At 40.6% G+C, this 22,186-nt stretch overlaps 2 protein-coding genes across 2 annotated transcripts; one reads left to right on the forward strand and one right to left on the reverse strand.

Annotated features, from left to right (window-relative positions):
* The first annotated feature begins 316 nt into the window (after positions 1 to 316).
* On the forward strand, positions 317 to 5,139 carry rnf181 (ring finger protein 181). Its single transcript, XM_069683291.1, has 6 exons — positions 317 to 356; positions 1,435 to 1,562; positions 1,658 to 1,794; positions 2,052 to 2,167; positions 2,271 to 2,345; positions 2,432 to 5,139. The coding sequence occupies exons 2-6, from the start codon at positions 1,477 to 1,479 to the stop codon at positions 2,489 to 2,491; spliced, it is 474 nt and encodes a 157-aa protein (XP_069539392.1). The 5' UTR covers positions 317 to 356; positions 1,435 to 1,476; the 3' UTR covers positions 2,492 to 5,139.
* On the reverse strand, positions 5,112 to 17,615 carry LOC138610528 (transmembrane protein 150A-like). The gene is made up of 8 exons (XM_069683290.1): positions 17,545 to 17,615; positions 13,527 to 13,800; positions 13,278 to 13,325; positions 13,066 to 13,152; positions 12,542 to 12,609; positions 9,136 to 9,263; positions 8,881 to 9,058; positions 5,112 to 7,838 (listed from the first exon to the last, which is right to left on the reverse strand). Exons 2-8 carry the CDS (start codon positions 13,589 to 13,591, stop codon positions 7,537 to 7,539), a joined length of 876 nt encoding a protein of 291 aa, XP_069539391.1. The 5' UTR covers positions 13,592 to 13,800; positions 17,545 to 17,615; the 3' UTR covers positions 5,112 to 7,536.
* Positions 17,616 to 22,186: the final 4,571 nt, after the last annotated feature.

Raw genomic sequence — 22,186 nt, forward strand, 5'->3', positions numbered from 1 at the left:
TAGTAGTTCACATATAATTCTGATAGATAATAATGTATCAGTTTTCAATAAAAGGCACTAATAGTTAAATGCATGCCTTGTAAGGCAATAGATACTTAATATTTAGGTTCATAAATATTCATAAAAGTTTTTTTGACCGGAAAACAAGGACTCCAGTCCATATATCCACAATGCCAGTTCACGTATTGTACCGCTTGATGGCAGAAACGTTGCATTGTTCTTCGCCAACCGCCATAAATTCTAAGAAGAAGAAGAAATGAAAAGTGATTCCTTTCTGTGATTGGACACAGTACCACACGGTTAACTTCGTCATTCCCGGAAGAATGACATGTTTATTTTTGTTGCTAACATTTCAGGTAAGTGAAGGGTTTTTTCTTGGTCAAGAATGTGTTAATAATATTCCCCTTTAAAAAAAAGCCTATTTGTACAAATTAATGAAACTATAAATCTAACAGCGTTAGAGTTTAGTCGGAGTTGTGTTCAGTTATAACTAAACCAACCTCAAATAACCTCAACAGTTATGTGTCCTGGTTTATCAGAGAATAAATCTTACCGCTAGAATTGAAATATTTTCATATTTGTGTGTTTTTCATTAATAAAACATTGATTCAATTTATGAACTTTGTGTGTTCAATATTGCCAAGTTGTTTTTGTTGTTACTCACTGCTCAAACTTCATTGGGGAAATAACGTTGGGAACTAAGCGAAACAATTATACCTTTTTGTATTTTGCTTTTACATAACTCAAAAGAGTAGCGTTAGGAGTTGAATTAAACTATTGTGGAGCAAAGCCCATCTGTATATAAAACATAATGTATATTGGAAGTCACATCTGTAGCCCATTGATTAGACACTTTCTTACTGTGTCCTCGAGTGACACTGAAGCGACGGTTGCTCTTGTCGCAATCAGAATGCCTTTATTGTCATTGCTCGGCTGTATAACGACATTAGGTGCTTCTCCTTAGTGGTTTATACATACAATATAAAAGCAGCATAATTCAACACATACAGAATATAAACAAAAATAGTTATTAGTTATTATATCTGTAGGTCAATATGCATAGTCACTTGTTATTGCAGTCATCTGAAACAGTACTGCACATTCTCAATGTTAATTACAGCAAAATCTTCAAACTCTTGGAGTTGAGTTTAGTTCTTTGAAGGCAGGTGGATAGAAACTGTTCAAACATCTGGAGGTTCGGGTCTTGATAGACCTTATCTCCTTCCAGAGGGCCACAGAGTGAAGAGGTGGTTCCCAGGGTGTGACGAGTCTTGTATTATGCATTTGGCCCGAAATACACATCCGGTTTTGTAAATGTCCTCAATCGAATGTAGTTGTGAGTTATCAGTCATAAAGTTCTGCCAAAAACCTCATCTGTGGAATTCTATTTGTGACAAACTGATGAACCTTAATTAATCACTTGTCCTCTGCCAGGTATCTTAATGCAAAGAGGACACAAACATTGGCTGGACCAAAATGGCATCCTACTTTGATGAACACGACTGTGAGCCCACCAACCCTGAAGAGCAGTACCGCCAGAATGCGCTACTCGAGCTGGCCAGGTGACGATGAACTCATTTCACACTCATTATAATGCTTTACAATGAGTGACAGTGTACAGTGCTCTGACTGACTGCTGTTTTTGTGTTTACTGTAGATCCTTAATGCAGGGCTTGGACTTGATTGACTCAGGGGCATTTGACTTGTCTGACTGGGACCAGCGGCTTCCTCCTCCGGCTGCTAAAACTGCTGTTCAGACCCTCACAGTGGTTGTCATTTCTCCAGAGCAAGCAGGTGACATATCTGCTCCAGTAGAATTAAACGTACAATCAGATTTACTGTCAGCCACGTAATTACAAAGGTAGAAGGACAAAGGAAGAGATCATGCTTAAAGACAACAAATGAGATTTTCATTAGTTGCTCCAGTAAAACCTCTTATTGAGTTAGTGTGAATGTAACATGCTGATCTAGGAAAAGAGCAAGCCTCTTATCGAAACCTTTCCTGGATTAGTAACACTGGAAGGATTTGATCTGTTTTTCTGTTCTTACAGACAAAGGTCTCAAGTGTCCCGTGTGTTTGCTGGAGTTCGAAGAACAAGAGACAGTTAGAGAAATGCCTTGCAAACACCTTTTCCACTCAGGATGTATACTGCCCTGGTTGGGCAAGGTAAAGCTTACACATTTGTCAAATGTTTTCACTTTTCTTTGGACATTGTATGAAAAAGTTGGAGTTGCTACTGATAATTCTCTTTAAATTTCTGCAATCATAGACCAACTCGTGTCCTCTATGCCGACTTGAATTACCGACTGACAATCCAGAGTATGAGGAGTTTAAAAAAGACAAGGTGAGAGTGTGATAATGCATCGAATAGTTAAAAGGAACCTCATCTCCTAATGTGCATGGCATCAGTACTTCTTCTCTGTCCTGCAGGAGAGAAGAAAACAGAGGGAGCACCGGCTGGAAGATCTACATGGAGCCATGTACACATGACGTTACAGTGCTGTGGTATAACATTGTGTTTTAGGTGACATCTTACTGAAAAAAAAGAAATCTTCAGGAAATGCTTAATGCTGCATTCATGCCATTTCATACAGAATGTAATTTCAAAACTGGGCCTGAAAATTTACGTCCACGTCAGCCTCATATTTGTAGTCATGAGTCAGAAATATCAGGAATGTCTGACATCAACAATATCTCGCAACAACTACAAAACTATCATGTAAATAATATTCAATATTACACATTAATAATGCAATAAAAACAGCGTATTCAGTTTAAATTTCTATTTACCTGGCATGACCAAAAGGCTGGGGTTTAGGGTAACCATCTTTTATAATGTGTGACTGCACCTGTTAGACTTATTTTCCATTCACTGACTGGTGTAAATGCAGCATAAGGACCTCTGTATTTTAAGTTAAAACGGCTTTTATTGCTTCTGAGCTGGATGAATGCAATTTTTTTCACTCGTTAGGATGAATTTATTTTAACATGTTTATGCACTGAAGCATTTCAGTTCCCGCTTTTTCTTCATTTTTGTTATACACATACATACAGTATGCTTTAAACGCACAAAAAATGTGTCCTTTTATTATGAATTATTGAAAGAAAAAAATATATTTTAATTGGTGATTGCTTTTTTGTTATTGTTTTGCTTATCCAGAAAATATATGTATAAATCAGAGAGAATTTAAATTTTAAGGTGCACTCCATTAATATAGTATTAGAAGAATTCACTGGGTGCTTATTTGAGACAGCAGAGGGCGAGATATCCTGACTTTGAGTCCTTAGCATGCCTCAAACTCCAAACATGCTGGGTTGCCATTTATCATTATGCAGTTCTGTTTCTGTCTTTAAGCCCGAGCTGAGTGAATAGTTTTCTGACTGAACAAAACTAATCTAGAGCCACAAGAGACATTATAATGTAGAGTAGCTTCCTCATGCTGATTAAACTGTAAAATTGGAGTTGCCCTTAAAATTGTCTTATGATGTTGTTTTGATACTTTAGAAAAACTTCTCTCTCCTGGCCGAGACAGAGGAACAGAGGCTACGTTCACACTGCAGGCACACGTGGCCCAAATCCGATTTTTCTATTCGCTCATATGTGAGATCTGTTTTTTTCATGACAGTGTGAACAGCACAAATCACATGGAATCTGATTTGAGCCACTTTCATATGTAGTCCTAAATCAGATACAGGTTTGATGTTTTGCAATGCGAGCTGACGCTGAACTGTCATATCGGAATTCATGCGACTTTTACGTCACTCTCGATCACAATTCTGTGCTGGCCGGAGTCAAACTGTAAATATAAACACGAAGATGGCTCCATCTCCGCGTCCACACACACACCTCTGTACTGAAGTAGCAAAAATTTGGCTCATCAATTTATACATAAAAACATAAACGCTGACTTCCATGGCACCCATGTTTGTTAACGGACGACAGCGTGCTGCACATAGTCTTTGTTATTGTTCTTTTGCACATGCGCATCAGTTCAGGACTGACCTTTCACACTGCTGTCTGATATTGACCACATTTTTAAAAAAATAATGAAATGCCAAAGAAGAAAAATCTTATCTGAGCAATAAAACGGAATTGAGCACTGAGGCTTGCAGTGCGAACGTAGCCAGTGAGTAACATAACCATCGTGGCCTGAATGGTTTTGATGTCGGTGCACATTATTGGACCTGTAGCTCTCCTCTGACGCAGCACAGGCTGGGTGGGATTTTTAACCAGCAGTATGTTTGTATGCAAATTAGCCACTCTTTGTCTTCTGCTCTGCCAAATGTTGTCTCTGCTTCTGCCTGCAAATAAATAGACCTTGTTTTTATACAGAAAGAGTGACCCAAAGATGCTATTAGCCGTGGTTTAAGGCTGGTGTTACTTTCCATTCCACACTGTCTATATGACAAGTACTGTATACTATGATGTCATTTTTCTCTGTGTTTTAAGCAGCAAATTATAATTTGATGTTAAAGTTATAATCTCGAAGATCTCAGTTTCGTTCTCTTTGGCGGGACACCTATGGTGATAAACGGTAATAGCGGGAGCACACTTCCCAGATATCCAGACAGTGTTGCATGTGTGACGTCCACGGTTGGCTCCGGTTGTAACTCTTGATTTTCCTGGCTGACGGTCGCTTTCCTTTTTAGACTGTTTGCCTTCATCTGAGCGTCGAGTTTGTTTCTTTTTCTTTGGATTTTCACTTATTGTTGAAGTTGTATCTGTAGTCGTCGATCTTTTCTTTGTTTGTTCAGCCATAGTAGATTACTGTTTACTCACAACACTTGCAGAGACCGGAAAAGCAGCCACTTAGCTCCGCCTACCCTCTCTGGCAGACCAACCACTGCTGGCTGATGGAAAACGCGTCACTAACTGGGCGCCGCTTGTGATTTTTTTCCACGAATGTCTCCACAGACACCCAGTCTGTAATACTGCAAATGCAAAGGCTTTCATCAGTGGGCCACAGGCTCAATCACCATCGTGTTACCTCATTCGGCGATAGAGACTTAACAGACATTTACATGAAAATCTTCGAGATTATATCTTAATAAGGAAAAAAAAGGAACAAAAAACTTTTTGTTCCAATAACAATCAATGCAAAACATCAGCTAATAATTTATCATTTTTATTTCATATTTGAATATAAATCTCTGTCAAATGAAAATACCTAAATGATAGACAAATCATACATATTTACAGAATTTATAAAAGGAAACAAAATCATCTGTGTCGACTTGTTTTTGGGGATTTCTCCGAGTCTTCTGTTTCCGTTCTCTTACATCTTTTTTAAAACCAGGAAATGAGACTAATACATTTGTTTGTTTCTGTGTTTGTTGTTGCTGGAGTTCAAGACATGTACGGGTCAGGCAGCCTTTCTCCCACAAACAAAGATACCATGTGACAGCTTACTGAACTGTAATGAGTGCGTTTTGACAGAACAAAAAAAAAAAAAGGTTGTAAAATCCACCTATAAAGTTTGGCCTGTTGAACATGGTGCTATGGAGTAGATGCTGTTACAGAAGAAATCAAACCCTGATGTGAGGGCTCTTACAAGCTGCCGTTTTTAGTCACTCATTGTGACTTAGTTACAGTTTGGTGAGATAGGCTACAGCTTAACACAAAATAACAAAACAGAAAGTGTTCCCCTGGCACAGTACGAGGGATAAGGCTAAAACAGTGCACTCATACACCTACAGCTGACACACAGAAAACCAACAAAACGTCAGTGGAGTCCAGTCTTTTTTGGCAAGATCAGGATTGCTGTAGTCCCAGAAAGAAAGACACAAAAAGTAAAGAAAAGTGACCTGACACTTCATTACACGTCTCATAAAACAGCTGGTCCACCATCCAGTCAAACACATCATTATTTAATACTCTTTAAACCAGTGTGAGATGGAAAACATGGTGGACCGCGAGCTTTTACAGAACATCAAACCCACAAAAGATAAAAGAGGTAGGTGATGTGACCTTTTAAAAACAAGTATTGCTGGCATCCAGTGTTAGACAGTTAGAAATGTATCAACACTACGCAGACGTCCGAATACTGTGAGTGTGTGTGTGTATTATTAAACGTTCATCTCAAACAGCTCAAAAACAAAACGCTCATTCACTTTTCACAATAAACTAATCTGTGTGTAACATAAAAGGGTTGGCATTAGTCAGCTTTAGTTGGAGCAGTGGTAAGTTTGTGGCAGTCTGCAACTGTAATCGTCACTTTACGAGAGATTGGCAACAGGAAATCAAAGAGTCCTCGTAATATGACAAACTTTGAAACACCTTTGTAACGCCATTATGGCACGAGGTCTACAGGCATCATATTCACCTCTCAGGTAACTCTTGTGGACACAATATCTCCTGTAACAACTAAGAAGGCTTCACATCACTTTATATTTAACAAAAACATCCTTAAATCTCAAATAAGGCTTCCAAGGGTCCAGCCTGGAATCAGATCAGTGTGTGGACAAGACCTGTTTTACTGTTAGTCAGATTTTAGTTTTACTCTCAGATTTAGGTCACTTCAAATATCTTGGTGTCACATTTAGAAAGAAACAAAAACAAAACGAGCCCTGTGTTCAAGTCCAACTCACTGAAAAAGGCATATTTCACTCCAGAGGAGCTTAAATTATCAGGTGATTGATGGCAATTATTGCACCGGACATGAATGTAATAAAAACAAAATAGGCTAGCATGAAATGTAACAAAGAAAAAAATCAGATTCAGGGACAGTAATGGAACAACTTCAGACTCTCAGGTGATTGTGATGCACTCGATCCTGGAACACACCAGGGACATTTTAGGCAGCTGTTCTGCACTCACATGTGAAATGGATTATGACCTCATGATAGTGGCTTAAAGCAAACATGTACATATTTTTGTAAAACTATTTTAAAATACCATCAAAATTTGTCTGTGCAACCAATTTGAACAGCAAAGTGAAATGAATGTTTTTTTTAGAGAATATATGCTTGATTGGATAAAGAGGCCATGAGCTTACAGCCTGGAAAACATACATAACTGTTGACTATTCACTTCTCAAACATTCAAGATTTTCTACTCACTACGCAAACTCAAACATTAATTGTTTTACTCTCATTCAAAAAGTGTGCCGTGCAGAGATAAGCGAAAGGCCAGAACAGGTGGGCCACGAAGCGTCGGGTCGATCATGAAGGAGTGTCCGAGGAGGGGGAGACTTTGTGGGCGTACCGGTGATGCACAATTATAAAAGAACTACTCTAGTGAAGAACTGCCCGAATCAACAGCCATCTTGGAAAACATTCATGGTTCCAGTACTCGCGCTGGCTCCACACATTCAGCCCTCCTTTCGCTGCAGAGAAGGTGACTTTGACTGAAGGGGCTTGCACCAGTGTTTGGAATACAAATAAAAGTAGTTCAGCGTTACAGATGGGATAACCTGGTGTTGGTTCAATGGTTGAAAAATATAACAACTTCCTCCACGTGCTGCCTCTGTCGTCTTGCTGTCCCGTGGGAGCCCCTGAAGAACCTCTGCAGGGACGTGTCAGGCTGCACTGCAGAGCTACAACATGGCTATGCTCTCCGGGGTACAGTTGAGATGTGTGGATGTGCTGCTCCCGCCGGGGGACTTTAGGCCCTTAGTCGCCCCGCCCATCGTCGAGCCCCGCGCCCTGGGGCCGATGATAACCCCGGAGCCTAGGTGGTGGCTCTGCTGCAGGCCGGCCATCATGGTCTCGCTGGTGACAGTGCCGAACTCGTAGGTGAAGGTGCCGTAGAAGACCAGGATGTCCACGGTGAAGACCCACTCGCAGATGGCTGCGGCGTGCTGCAGGACGAAGCTCTCGTGGATGAAGAAGATGCCGCCTGGGAGGAGGAGGGGGTTAAGGAGGACTAACTTTTCAATAAACAGAGCTCCTTTTCCTATTTCACTCAATCTTCCTTGGAACATGACGCAGAGAATAAAACAAGGCATGAGCCAGAATCAAATCCCTGACATGAGAGGAGATATATGGAAAGCTGCTTAACCTCGGGGCACCACATGTGAATTCATAACATAATCAGGGATAAATAACAATTGGCTTTACAGATCCATGAAACAGATGGGTTTAAAAATAGCAGACCAGTAAGTGGCTGCAGTATTTTTTACAAGGGATAAACTGTAATTTATCAGATAATCAAAGTGGACATGAATGGTTTTCGTCTCTGCTGCAACACAGACGATGAGATGGGCGGGCAGGAATAAAGGAAGACAATAATGAGCGGTCGGGTCAAAAGCTAAAAGGCCTCCTGATTGGAGGACATGAAGGAGTCCTGTTCCGATTGGGAAACAGCCAGTTTGATGCTCCTGAGAAACCCACAGCTCGACTGTCATGTCTCTCACCGGACTTTATGGAGAGGCTGCCATAGAAAGTGGCAGGAGGGGGAGAGGAAAGTGAGCACAGACAGATGTTATCATGTCCCAAGGCTGACGGACGAACATGTTGATCTGTACAGAAGTGTCTCAAGGCTAGCCGAGTGAAAAGAAGGTCTGACCAAGTCTTACTGATATGCACTGATAAAGCTCGACATGACCTGCTCAGAGAGGAATTAAAAAGACCCTTTTTTAAGGCAGACAAAGGTCTAAAATAGAAGAGCAAAGGTGAAACCATGTATGATAAAACAATGACTCAGTCCCAGTCATCCCAGTGTGCTAGCACAAACTGTATCAGGGCTCTCACTGAGGGTGACCTAAATGGGAGACAGCCGTTATTAATGCTATTAGTTACACCTGTGCTTCTCTTTAAAGGACACGTCAAAATGTCTCCAGTATAAAAGGCTAATTAGTGAAGGTTGAAGCAAGTTTTTCATGTTCAAATATAACAGAGTTCTTAACGACTGTATCTGTCCCATCAAATGTAAAGGATACTGAGGACAAGGGAGATCATGGCCCCCAGTGCCAGAGCCACTCGGAAATGTGCCATCCAGTAGTCGAGGGCGGTCACAGCCACCCTGTAGGTGAGCACACACTGCAGGCACACAAACAGCAGCCCAGCTGGAAACGCCACACCAGCACCCACATAGTGCAAAGATTTGGCATGATCGACCTGAGGAACAGACGTACAGTTAGAAGGGTTGTTTTCACATTGTTCGCCTGAGCCTGATTCAGTGAGTATGCGTTTACCTGGAAGTTTCCCACCATGACCAGGCCCACAGCGTTGGTGCAGCCGGACACCAGAGCGCTGGTGTTCACCCAGCATCGGTGGCTGTGTTCGATCACCTGGGCGTAGCGCAGAAAGCACACCATCACCACTGCAGGACAGAGTTGGAGACACGCACACACAAATATTACAACATTAAAAGCATCTTGATATAAATCTGTGGGAAATTAAACCACCTCGGTTTAGTTAAAGGAGCAGTTTGCCCCCGAAAAAGGCCACTGTCAGTCAAAGCTGGTGTTCTCTGTAATCTATAGAAGCAATAATAACTTAAAATTGGCGCCATAGCTGTGGAGAAAGTCGTACAACCAGCTTGTGGTTTCACCCATTCTACATTCCTACAACACCCAGCGTGCATTGCGCTCCTCCCTCTGAAAGGAACGACCCCGCGAGAGACGCTGGAGTGAAATATTATGTTTTTGTTGCAGGCAATGGCTCAGAGCGGGACAGAATCCGAAATACAACGAGAATATACCGGTGGATTGTCTAAGAATCTTCAGGTCTGCAGTCTACATTTCAAACCTGACGATTTTGAACGAGACATGACATCGGAGGCGGCGTCCTAGATTGAGGAAGTGTAGTTTATCAAGCTCCCTGGCCTCCGTCAGATGGAGGTTTCCCAGGGCCCATTGGAGAAGCGGATAGCGTCCTCCGAAGGCACAGAGCGTAAATTGTATTTTTTTCCACTATAATGGCATTAGCTCCCTATGAAAGCATGATAGGACTGAGGTTGAAAATCAGAGATATGGCCCTTTAATACAATGATGGCAGCTAATAAAATAGAAAATACTTTTTATTTTCCAGTTTAAATGCTGAATACATCGATCTGAAGGTTTTAAACACTTTACTCCGATTTTTTTTTAATCCAAAATATGTGTTTAAACATGATGCTCTGTCTTGTGTAGTTGTATCTATAGCTGGTTGACGGTCATGTGACTGCAGCCACTCTGCTGATGTTTTTTACTGCCGTCTAAAAAACAGGATGTCTTCTGTCAACTATTGACATCCTGATTACATAACAGGGTACTTTTCTTGGCAACCTCAGTGCTACGGTTTGCAAACTATAAACCTCAAGGTTTGCTGTCTGTTACAGTTCTACTGACAAGGCAGTAAAACAGTAACAGATCAAAACATGACAAGCCACAAGTCAAAGCAGCCAGACAGCTTATTAGCTAATAAGACAGCAAGCAGAGAGAAGAAGGCTGAGAAAACAAGAAATAACAGACATTAAATGATAAATGATAAATGCATCAAAACATTAAGACAAAGAAGACTCACAATAAATGCTTATAAGAAGAATAGTGAATAATGGATCGATGGTGAACACAGCAGGGGAGGTGCAATTAACGGCGGAAAGGAAAATTGGGGCAGAGCTGAGCGGTGATAAAACAAGACAAGGGAGGAGGAGTGAAGGAGGAAGGCCATTGAGGGCACATGCAAGGGGAGAGGACAGAGGGGGGAAGTGGAAGGAAAGCCGCATTCATTATTGATTAGAGAGCACAGGCTATTTCAAGCCCCTCCGTATCTCTTGGAGGCTAGTGGCTGACGTCTGTGGGCACCATAATAAAACACACAAAACAGGGAGCAGACACCGCAGCTTTAGTGAATAATTGCTTTTGTTTAAAGAACAATGAGGGGTAAACGGCAGATTAAATCATTTCCATATTTATTTATCGCAAGTCGTTTCCTTATATCTGGCAGGCCTCATACATACAGTATGGTTGTGTGTTGTATATGGTTAAGCAGGGATTGGATTAAAATTAGTTTTTCACTCCATTTCCGAAAAAACCTCCCGTCCAAACAAAAACGCGAAAACACATTAGGAACATTGTCATGACAATGCCACACCAACAGGCGGCGATATAACCCAGTCATGCAAAGAAGAAAAAGAAAATCGCAGCCCAGAAGACTTCCTGGTGGGCTGCAATGGCACAGGAAGGGGGGAATCATATGTGTGGAATGATAGCGAAGTGGAGCTATTCCTTCAAGGAGATAACGGCACACAGCCTGGTGTCACGAGCCAAAAACGCTGTTTACCCCGTCTACACGTCTCCATGGAAACGGAGTTTCTAATAGTCTTCACCCTGGCCGCAGTTTTACAAGATATCTGTTTTCAGTGACCTAAAATGGCGTTTGTGTGTGGACCAAAGGCCAGAACGCAAAGAAAAAGCTACGTTTTGAAAAAATACCCATGTACGAGAGGACATGGTCTTAGTGGCTGGATGCTTAAACCTATAAAACTCTACAAATGCTTCTAGTGTCCGAGAAAACAAATGCCAAATACAAATTTTACCACATGTCAACTTGACAACTTCATGTCATGTCATATCATGTCTAAAGTCACAATGATGTCTTAAAGAGTTTATAAATAGGACCCATGGTGAGTTCCAAGTTAAATTCTCCGACAAGAGAGGAGAGAGCTGGGCAGCTTCGGTTGGAGCTTCTGGAGGTCAGCAGCTGATTCAAACAACAGCTTTGGTTTGGGGAAAACCTGCTCCGAGTTCTGACCTCTAGTCTGCCAGAGCCCCGACCGGCTATAGTCTGAGTGACAGAGATACCAACTCAGCAGGGACTGGATTTGTTAGGTAGGTAGGAAGAGAAAGGGGTTGTTTAGTTTTGAGGAAGCTATGTCATTTGACTCATAATGCTGAAATGTTACGGACAACAGCAGGTGGAGTGGAGGGAAGCTTTTCATGAGAAAGATTAGTTGTGTTCTCTGGTATTGTAGAGCATGTTTTTAAAGGAGCAATTCGCCCCTGGAAAGTCAGTCAAAGCTGGTGTTCTCTGTAATCGATAGAAGCAATAATATTTGAAATTGGCGCCATAGATGTGGAGAAAGTTGTACTAACAGCTAGTGGTTTCGCCCATTCTACATTCCTACAACACCCAGCATGCATTGCACCCCTCCCTCTGAAAGGAACGGCACAGTTAGAGACGCTGGAGTGAAATACTACCGTTTTCCAATCAAGGACATTGATCGCTGCAGGCAGCAGCTCAGGGCGGTACAGAATCCGAAATATTACAAGAATAAAATGTTGAATCCTCTAAAAAATCTTCAGGTCTGCAGTCTACATTTCAAACCTGACGATTTTTAACGAGACATGACATCAGCGGTGGGCGTCCCAGATTGAGGAAGTGCAGCTTAGAGAGCTCTCTGGCCTCCGCCAGATGACGCATGTTACGTAGTCTGGCGGAGGTTTTCCAGGGCCCATTGGAGAAGTGGATAGCGACCTCCAAAGGCACAGTTGCATTTTTTTGTACCATAATGGCATTAGCTCCCCGTAATAGCATGATAGGACTGAGGTACAAAATCGGCGAACTGGCCCTTTAAGGGATCTAGCTGTCTTTGTGTGTATGACTTTAAATTCTTACCCATGAAGGCTCCAACGTTGCCGATGAGGCTGAACAGGCAGCTTTCAGGAGGGAAGGAGCCACATTTACTGTAAAACATGAGAGCAAAAAGCTCTTAGTATTAAGGCACTTAGCATATATTACTGTATGCAAGAGCACAATCTTTGTAGCATCTGTCAGTTTTTCTTCGGTTTAGAAGAACAAACGTGACTTTTGAGACATGTTTTAGCTACACTTGCTAATTTAAGAATGTGTTCAAACTTGAATTTGGATGAGCGCTTTCATCTAGCTACACAACAGAAAAGCCTGCATGTCTCATGATGCCTTTTTACACGACGCTTTTGTACTTGCCCGTAGTTAGAGGCTTATTAGAAGATAAAACAAATGCAATCTATGCAAAGCGTGGGTTAATGACTGTCACACAGCCACAATATAACAAGGTGCTAATTCATGCCTCTGGGCCCGTGCTGACACTAAATTGCTTTTGTATTCCAGCAGAAACAAAGCAGTGATGTGCAGAGAGGAGGAGAGGAAGAACAAGAGACCTGATGAGGGGGATGTCCTGGATGGTGCAGCATGTCTTTGGGAAGCCTGGTCGGGGCAGCTCCTCTGTGCACGTTACATTGTAGGACCTGAGGCAGTGACACAATGAGTTCAGTTCATTCCCTATTGGTACCAGTGGAAATGTTCACATTGAAATGTGGGATTAAGAGCTTTATACCCTTTTCATTGGATCAAATAGAGGAAAATCACTCACCAGTTCTCCACAGGACAAACGTGGTGATTCATCACAGCCATGGCGTACCTGCAGGGCGAGAAACACACCATGATTTAAAGCAAGAAATGATTCAGCAGGAAAGGCTACTTGTTGGAGAACAAAAAATAAAAGATCTATATTTGCATTTTTGCACGTTAAGACAGATCTGATTGTTTTAATCTGTACTTGTTGCCCCATCACACAATGTTTTATTGTGACACAGTTAGTCCCAGTGCCACTGAAACTCACACTATCCATATTCCTGTGATGGAGAAGGCAGACAGGCTGACAGGCAGGACGATCCAGGCAGTCATTGGGCTGGCAGTGAGCTGGCTTTGTCCCAAGCATGGGGTGAGATGGGGGCTTCGGGCAGGAGTGGTGACACGACAGGAGGGATCAGGTGGGGGGTGGGTGGGGTAGCGGGGTCACTAACACACAGGGATACACACAGGGGGGGACATGAGAGGAAAAAAGGGGGAATGGCACAGCTTTTGCTCCACAGGGCCCTGCAACCAGCAGCAACCTGGAAGGAGACAGAAAAAAAGATTCATTAAATTCTTATTTGTGGTGCTGGTTGCAGGTTGCTCAAAAGGCAACAGGTTTTACAAAGCTGACTTTAAGCAACAAAGACCACCTGCCTCAGATTCAGATTCAGGTTAAAGTTGCATTTTAACACGCTGCAAAGACTACAGGTGACAGCCAGCTGATGTGCTGACATGTACGTCCGTTCTGTTTCAGTGCCACATGAAGTAACTGTCAATCTGTGAACCCATCGGCTATCACCTGATGACGATACAGCCTCTGGGAGCAACGGTGAACATTTTGGGCATTGCGGTTTAGCCAGCCATAGCGACAAGGACTTCGAGCCAAGTCTAGTTACAGTCTAGCTAGCAACTTGAGAAGCCACCGTGTTCAGATCAAAAGTGAAGCAAATTTAGTCCTTCCAGATATGTCAGCAAAATAAATCGGCATACATTTTTCTTTTAAATAAACAGCGTCATTTCATGTTTCATTACATCCCCCAGAGGAGCACCAGTTTATAAAGAAAACGTCTGCTTTTTGAAGCTCTTGGACTCTGAGAAACTAAAAAGAAAACATCATTTAGATGTGCTCTGCTCCCCTAACTTTTTGATCATGTTGACGTTTTGGTGACCTTTTTTTAAGGGACACACACTCTGTTTACACAATAACTGTGAGACAGAAAGACAAACAGCACATCTATAATAGAAATCACCAGCAACATGAATGGGAATGGGTTCTGTCAGGGCGAAATGTACCCTAGTGAGATCGAGGACTCAGCCAAGGTCAGCTCTGAGCGCGGAGCAACAACACAGGCTGTATCACTTTACACAGTGTACAGTTACAAGTGTGTCCTGTGCGCAGAGGGAATATACAGTGGACTCAGATAAACTTATTTTGAACTAACCCAAATTAAAAGGAGCTCTTGTTCCCTCAGAGAGGTCAAACTAACAAATAAGGCAGTATTACACGATTAATAGTACAATATTTTTCTCTGCGTGTTTTTTGTCAGAAGCATTTTTATCCTGCTGCAGCTTTGACCTTTGCTCTATTTTCAGTCAGAGGAGTTGTGGTGTGTTTTGCAGGTTTCATCACTGCAACAGCTTTAGATGGTGTTAAAAAAATCTGTTTTTCAATCACTTACGGTATTTAATCACTGATCATTCATATGAGGCCATAAACTTCCTCTGTTATTCTTTAAAAAGTTCAATCGTTTCCTATTAGTTTGCAGCTGCCAGAAAACCAAGGCGAGACAAGATGGCAAGGAAAGCTAAGGCGGGTTTATGCACCCCTTTACACTTTAAAATAAAACTGATTAAACCTACATGGCAGAATTTATTTTATTTCCACCTACTGCACCATTAGAGGTCCTCATTTTTGGGAAGTAAGTAAGGGAGGGGTCTTGTCTTGTGTGGTTAAAGGTTATTGTTAAGAGCCCCCCAACACACACACATAAAACAATGACTCTCCCATCCTCCATCTGCCACACAAGCTCCTCCATCTGCATGGACATCATTAAACACACAGACATTGAGCCACAGTGACTGTACTAACATTTGCTCTTTACGTGACATTTGTCAGCACTTCATCAGCTTTTATTTAACACTTTTGTTTGTTGTACACTGCTGGCTGAACACTCTGAAGCAGGTTAAAAAGTCTTCACAGGTTGGTCTGGTAACCATGGCTTTCTGTCTAGAATAAAAGCTTCAGTACGTACCTCTTAGTTTAACTTAATCTTAAAAAGTGTTTGGCAGTTAGTGGGTACAGGTTTCTTCTTGTTTAAGAGGTTTTTTTTTAAATATCCAAACAACCCAACCACCCCATCTGCACGTCAAGTCAGTAATGATACAATACAGGTACATTTTGTCCTTTGAGTCGTGTTTCTATATTTATTCCTTTGTTTAAACTGTGTTCTTTTTTTCAGGTAATTTCCATCATCAAACACTACATTTACAAGTTCACACGCAGCTTTGTTATACATCCATGTTGCTCTCCTGCCCTCAGCGTTGAAGTGTACCCGTTTCCTCACATGGCCTGGTGTACATGTACAGTTGTTCCCTCTTCTGAATGTATACATTCAGCAGTCGAGTGTTTGGGAAGGCTTTTGAAGCACTTTCATATATGGCACTCTGAGCAAAGGCCAGAATACTCAGTGCAATATACAGTGTTCACACCAGATAGTGAAGCTTGCAAAATCGCAGCAGGGAGAAGACATGAAAAACATGCAGCATGCAAAAAGACACATAAAAACTGCCAATCATGTGACATTGCTGACCCACCACGAGGGGCAAAAGAGGGAAGGCGTGAGAAAGTTGTAAAAGTAAACATTTTTTTGAAGCTTAGTTTTATTATATAATGAAGAAAAAGGTGGGTTCTGATGGGAAATATTCAGTATGCACAGATGCATGTCTATCTTCATGGCGAAAAAGCATAAGAAAGACTCCCATACACAGATTTTCTGGATTTATAAATATCTTTTAAATGTTCATTTTGCCATAAATGAAATAACTTGGCATGAAAATGAAATTAGTGGCAGATAAATAACCCGTAAGGACTAAGGATTACATCATAACTTGTATTTTTAAGTCGGTCATCAAAAAAGGCTCTAGTATTGACTATTAGTTGACCTAATTTACACATTCTGTTTCTGTTGACAATGCTGCAGGTGACATGACAAACAGGAAACTATCCCTGTTTGTTGGTATCACTTGCAAATAGGGATGCACGAAATTATTGGCCGGTATTGGTGTCTGCAGATTATGGCTTGAAAATGACATTTAGGCATCGGCAGATATATCATTTTTCTGACGATATTTTCCGCCGATAAAACAACGCTTTCATTATGCCTAAATACGCGATGATTCCCTAAAAATAAAGAAAAGAAAATGTTACATACATACATAACCTAAGTTTAAGTAGTTTTCTTATATTGCCCAGTGAATGTGTAAATTTTAAAAAGCACTGTATTATGTTATTTCTGCATCTGCCAGTGGGTGACTACAATAATACAGGGGAGACTTTATGTTCTCTGCAATTAGGTGAACGGCAAAAAGGGTTGGCAAATATCGGCATATTGGATATCAGCAAAAAATCCTGTATTGTGCATCCCTACTTGCAAAACATGCTAAATTAAATGTCTTCTAATGTGATTTTAATGAATGTAAACGTGTATACACGTGTACTAGGACAGATCAAATGATGAGTAACTGGAAGTTCACAAACAGGTAACATGTAAGACAGTAACATAAAGACGGAACATTTTATAAAATGTCCTGTAAATATTATTCACTAGCATCCCTGGAGCAGCTAAAACCTCTTTATACTGACTTCCTCAAAGGCAGTCCTGTCTCTGTGTACATGTACAGGGGGCCATCACACCATCACCCCCCGCAGCCATTCACAGAAAATAATAGCCACTGTACCTGTACAACTCGATACAACTGTGACAATGTATTTTATAATAAAAATTGTATTTATCCACGTATCATAAATGCGGCAAACAAACAAACGGAGCAGCATCACTGAGTCAGGCAGCCTACTCGCATGAACCGGGTATAGGTTCCGTTAGCCGCGTTAGCTTCAGCCTAGCTAGCTAGTTAGCTTGCACTTTACCAGTTGTCTTGACTTGACACTTGCTCGCATCTTGATTTCCGCTAACCTAAGCGATAAGCTGCTAATCGGGCGACAGTTAGAGATGAGTAGCACGGATAGTAATGCAGTAAGTACACAAAAATGAGTCTACACCTACCTTCAACCTGCTATGCCACCACAGACCTCAACAACCTTGGTTTCCCTTTAAAAACAGCGTTTTCTTAGCAGATGAGGCTAGCCGCATAAATAACTTCCGGTTCTGTTTTTCAAAATAAAACATAAAGATCAGTTTACTGTATGAATGGCTTTATGGGCATTATAAAATACAATACACTATCAATACTTTCATGATACTACTATAATATGAGTTTACAAATTATACAGGCTGCTCTGCAGTGTTAATATACTGAAAAACTATTTCACACAAACAAAAAGTGAATAGAAGGATGATCATAGTTTGTCCTCCAGACAAGAAAAGAGATACCGTCGTCGTCCGTGCCAACCGGAATAAATTCGGTTAAATGATTATTTCTATAAACAGTTTCACGGCATGTTCAATACAGTTGATCTTGGCTGTATTTTAGATAAATATGATGCTTTTATTTTCACACAATCGCATCATCTCTGCTGTAACTTCAGTGTAACTAACTTGACGCTGCTCTGAGTGTTGTCAGGCCCCGCTGTGTGTTAACAGTGTCCAATATGAAGTTTGATTTTAATCTGTTAGATAATCTACCTTCTGAAATTACATAATACAAACTTTGTCCGTTTTAAAATGATATGTTTTTAAATACGACCTTCAATTTTGAGGGATATTTCCATGTTATACCCAAAACTTTATAAAACTTAACCTTCTAAAGCACAATTCTTATCTAAGCAAAAGTTTATACTGATGTTCAATCTCTATAACACAATGACTTACATTTCCCTGTCAAAATACTGCCGGCTTTTCTCACAGCAAACAGACAGGTAAAATGCTCTGTTGTGTCTCAGTAAGTAATGCCAGTGTGACAGGGAGTAGGACCCTGAAATTGAAGCAGTTGATGGACTCCAACTATCATTTTATGATTTACACCTGTGCTTTTGCTACATAATGGACTTCTGTATTCACATGTAAAAACATCTCATAAAAACACATGTGAATATTGTAGTCAGAGTAGATATTCATTAAACAAGAGATACAAGAGCATCTTTTCTGTTCTTAAATTTATAGGTATTAGAACTGAAGATTTTAAAAAGAGCCAGCTGTCGTTGTCAAACCAAAGCTGTTGGTCATAGACATTTTCCATGGGTTAAAGCAGGAAAACCACAGGTGTTATGAATGACAGTAATTAGCTCTGACAGACAGAAATACACACATAACAGCTGTCCAATCAGAGCTTCAGCTGCTCCGCAGTGGGTTAACAAATTTAATGGAAAACAAGAGAATACTAAAATAGAATAACAAAGAGTTTACCTAAAAATGTGGTTAATGTTCCCGAATTAAAATCCAATTATTATAAAATTGTTTAAAGTAAGGACAAGCTGAAATTTTGCTTCAGTTTATTCTTTTTTTAGCTTTTTAAGAAAATCAAATGGCAACAATTACACATCAAAAACGATAACACTAATTATTTCAGTTGCACATAGTTTCAAATTTCATGCCAAGCAAGTCTATTCATTTTATGTTTGATTCAGGCATATTAAGATTATTTATTTATTTATTTTATTTGAAAAGTGATCATATAGAATATCAAACATGAATGTTACCATTCAATGCATTGTATCAGAGTTAGCTTAAAGCTAATTTTCATCCGCAGTCCCTTGGCAGGTTCATTCATTTGGAAAGGTATATTTTCCCCTTTTAGGACAGTTGACATAAAAATGTAGAAGAACTTGCACATACTTGCCAGACAAGCCTCCAGCTGTCAACGAGTTCAATGATCTCATTTGTCTTTGGAAGAGTTTTTATGAATCGTCAATTTATAAACATTTAGACTTATCACAGGAATAAAAGCATGTGATTAATAAAACATTTCGGCTCTGTTGTACTCTATGTGCCCCAGTGGCAGTGACAGTGAGCCAGAGACTGAAGCAGCTAAATGGAACACAGCCATCCACACATTTTCCTTGTCAAAATCTCCTCTATAAAAAAAGATCTATTGTTGGTGACATGTTGCAATTAACTTTTTTTTCATTTTAACCTTTATTTAACCTTTAATGCGACAGGGGATCTCATTCTAAATAATGACCCGGATAATGACCAGTAATGACCAGTCAACTAATCTCTATATCCATGCTAAACAGCATCCAACGGATGAAGAGCGTGAGCTGTGGCGTTCATGTTCAAAACATCCTCATAGTCAAGCTGAGACAAAAAAGGGACAGCAACAAAGAGCTCTGTTTCCCTGCAGTAAAGGAAAGAAAGAAATAGTAAGATTTAAAGGGCAAATTCCTAAACAGATTATGGATATTAAATCTAAAAGAAAGGCCATCATAAATGGCGATTCATGATTATTTATTGAGGGTCATAATCTCAATAGGATTGCCTTGTGCAGACATGAAGCCGGGAAAGAACAGCCAGCACCAGCTTCTTATTTTTGTGTGTATTTTACAATTAGGCCAGCCGCTCCTGTGTCACCTTGATCGTTTCTGAGATTGCAAGCTTTCTAAATAAGCATCTAAATTTAGCTGACAAAGCTCTAAACTATGAGCTCTGCTTCACCCTCTGTTTGCTCAGCCTTCTGTTGAGTTGTTTAGTAGTTTTACTTTTTTAGGAAAGAAAGTGAACATCAGTGAGGCAGAGCTGAAATCATAATGAGGAGTAGATATTATTCTGTATTTTATAAGTGGAAGGAAATACAGCATTTTATTAGGTTGTTGTTTGGCAGCAAAGCAAACATGGCATAAATTAACATTCAGTTATTTTGCCTTGCTTCTGACTTTTGCCTCAAACAGTATTTGAACATCGATGAGTTATTTCAGCAGTGCTACTCTGTCGTTGTTAAACAGAAAAGTGACCAACTGTAAAGTGAATGTTTGGACTATCTTTGTGACAGTGATATAACCCTCTGCTGGAGGGACAATACACACTCACATTCATTGATTTGTTCTTTACAACAAATAACTTTCCAAGTATTTCAGACCGAATGCTGTTGTGACACACATTAATCAAACCTGGAAATGCAGCCTTGTGCAGTTATTCAGTTATTACTGCATTCAGAGAAGCAACTCTTGCAACAAATATTATATAATATATTTGTCCGGTGACTCTTATTAACAATGACACATGCTGAAAAACTGCAGCGACCTCTGTGAACCTCTGAGGTGCAACCTCTGAACAGTCAGTACTGTAAATTAATTCTGCAGAGGTATAAATGAACTCTATGACCAGCAACATACTGTAAGTCACCAATAATGTTTGCATTCAGGAGAGAAATCAGGTGTTGACCATGAACATATTACACCTGTGCTGTATTTATAGGCTAGATGGATTTACCCAAGCTCATGGAAAATGAGCAGCTTTCACCTAGAGGTAACGTTTAAATCTGCTACAACTGGAAAATTACTGAATAACATAATAGAAGTGTGCACTGGAACATCACACACTTTCAAGTCTTTATCTGCAGCGCTTGATGTGATAAATGAGTTTGCACCTGCAGTTATTAACACCTTGATTTATTTTTTAGTCAAAATAACAAAGAACGGTGTCTGTGTGTGTGTAATCACTTCAGCATGGGTCACTAGTACTACTGTTACTGAACAGTCTTGGTCTGTTTTCAGCTGTAAATAACAACATGTATATGGAGAACATGTATGTGAGGGAAACCTGTATGTGAGGGATTATAACATGCATTCTTGTTGTCCTAAGCCGCTTTAAAGGACTTTGATCCGTAAATCTTCCGGACAAAAGTGACTGACGGGAAACCTTTATGTTTAATGCAGAGAATATTAATCCCTCTGAAATGCAAACAGAGAGTTATATATTGATGCTTTGTTGCTTTGGGAGTTAAAATTAAATATAAATTTACTTTATTACTCCTGCAGTATTGGTGCAAGACTTATAAGATCACTTAACTGCAGCGGTCCTTTTTAGAGATTGGAGAGCACGGAGAAGCAAGATGGATTATATATATCCACCTAGAGTGTTTGTCATGGCAATATCTGATTAGTTTGAAACAAACTTCTTGACTTGATGCTTAAATAAATAATTGCAAATATGAATAAACCCTTTAAAATCACGGCCTTCTGCTGTAAAAGACAGAGTGAATGCCTCGCCTGCTGCTCATTAGTCTGCTATACTTAGGACCTTTTTGACCCAAAAGGAGCAATATTTCATTACATTTGGCTGATCGCCGGGGTCAGCCCTACACATGGGTCTGTATGTGACTGACTGAGTAACTGACTGACTGACTGAGTGAGTGACGGTACTTTCAGAGCCGTAGAGAGAGAGAGTTGCGACATCACAATGGCAGATCATGGAGCATATTGGACCTCCACTGACGCGACTCTCTGTCTATACGGCTCTGGATAATTTGGTCGGGGAGTAGGCGGGGCTGCTCCTCCGCTGCTCATCCGCTGTCCTCACCTACGTCTGCAGCACACACCTGCTTTCAAACACGTTGTCATCGGCCTCATAAGGACAGTCCTTGTAACACACTGCTCACAAAAGCGCTCATTGACCTGATGCGGTCAGCAACATACTGGGCTTCGACCTAGGCTTGTTTTTAGGTGTTTTATCATCTGTCTGTTATAGAATGATCAATTAGAAATTAAATCAAGCATATATATATATTGCTGATGTGTTACAACCATTAAAA

This window comes from Semicossyphus pulcher, unplaced genomic scaffold (assembly GCF_022749685.1).
Source record: "Semicossyphus pulcher isolate SPU_LCO1_2020_fin unplaced genomic scaffold, fSemPul1.0.p SCAF_6, whole genome shotgun sequence".
Taxonomy (NCBI): domain Eukaryota; kingdom Metazoa; phylum Chordata; class Actinopteri; order Labriformes; family Labridae; genus Semicossyphus; species Semicossyphus pulcher.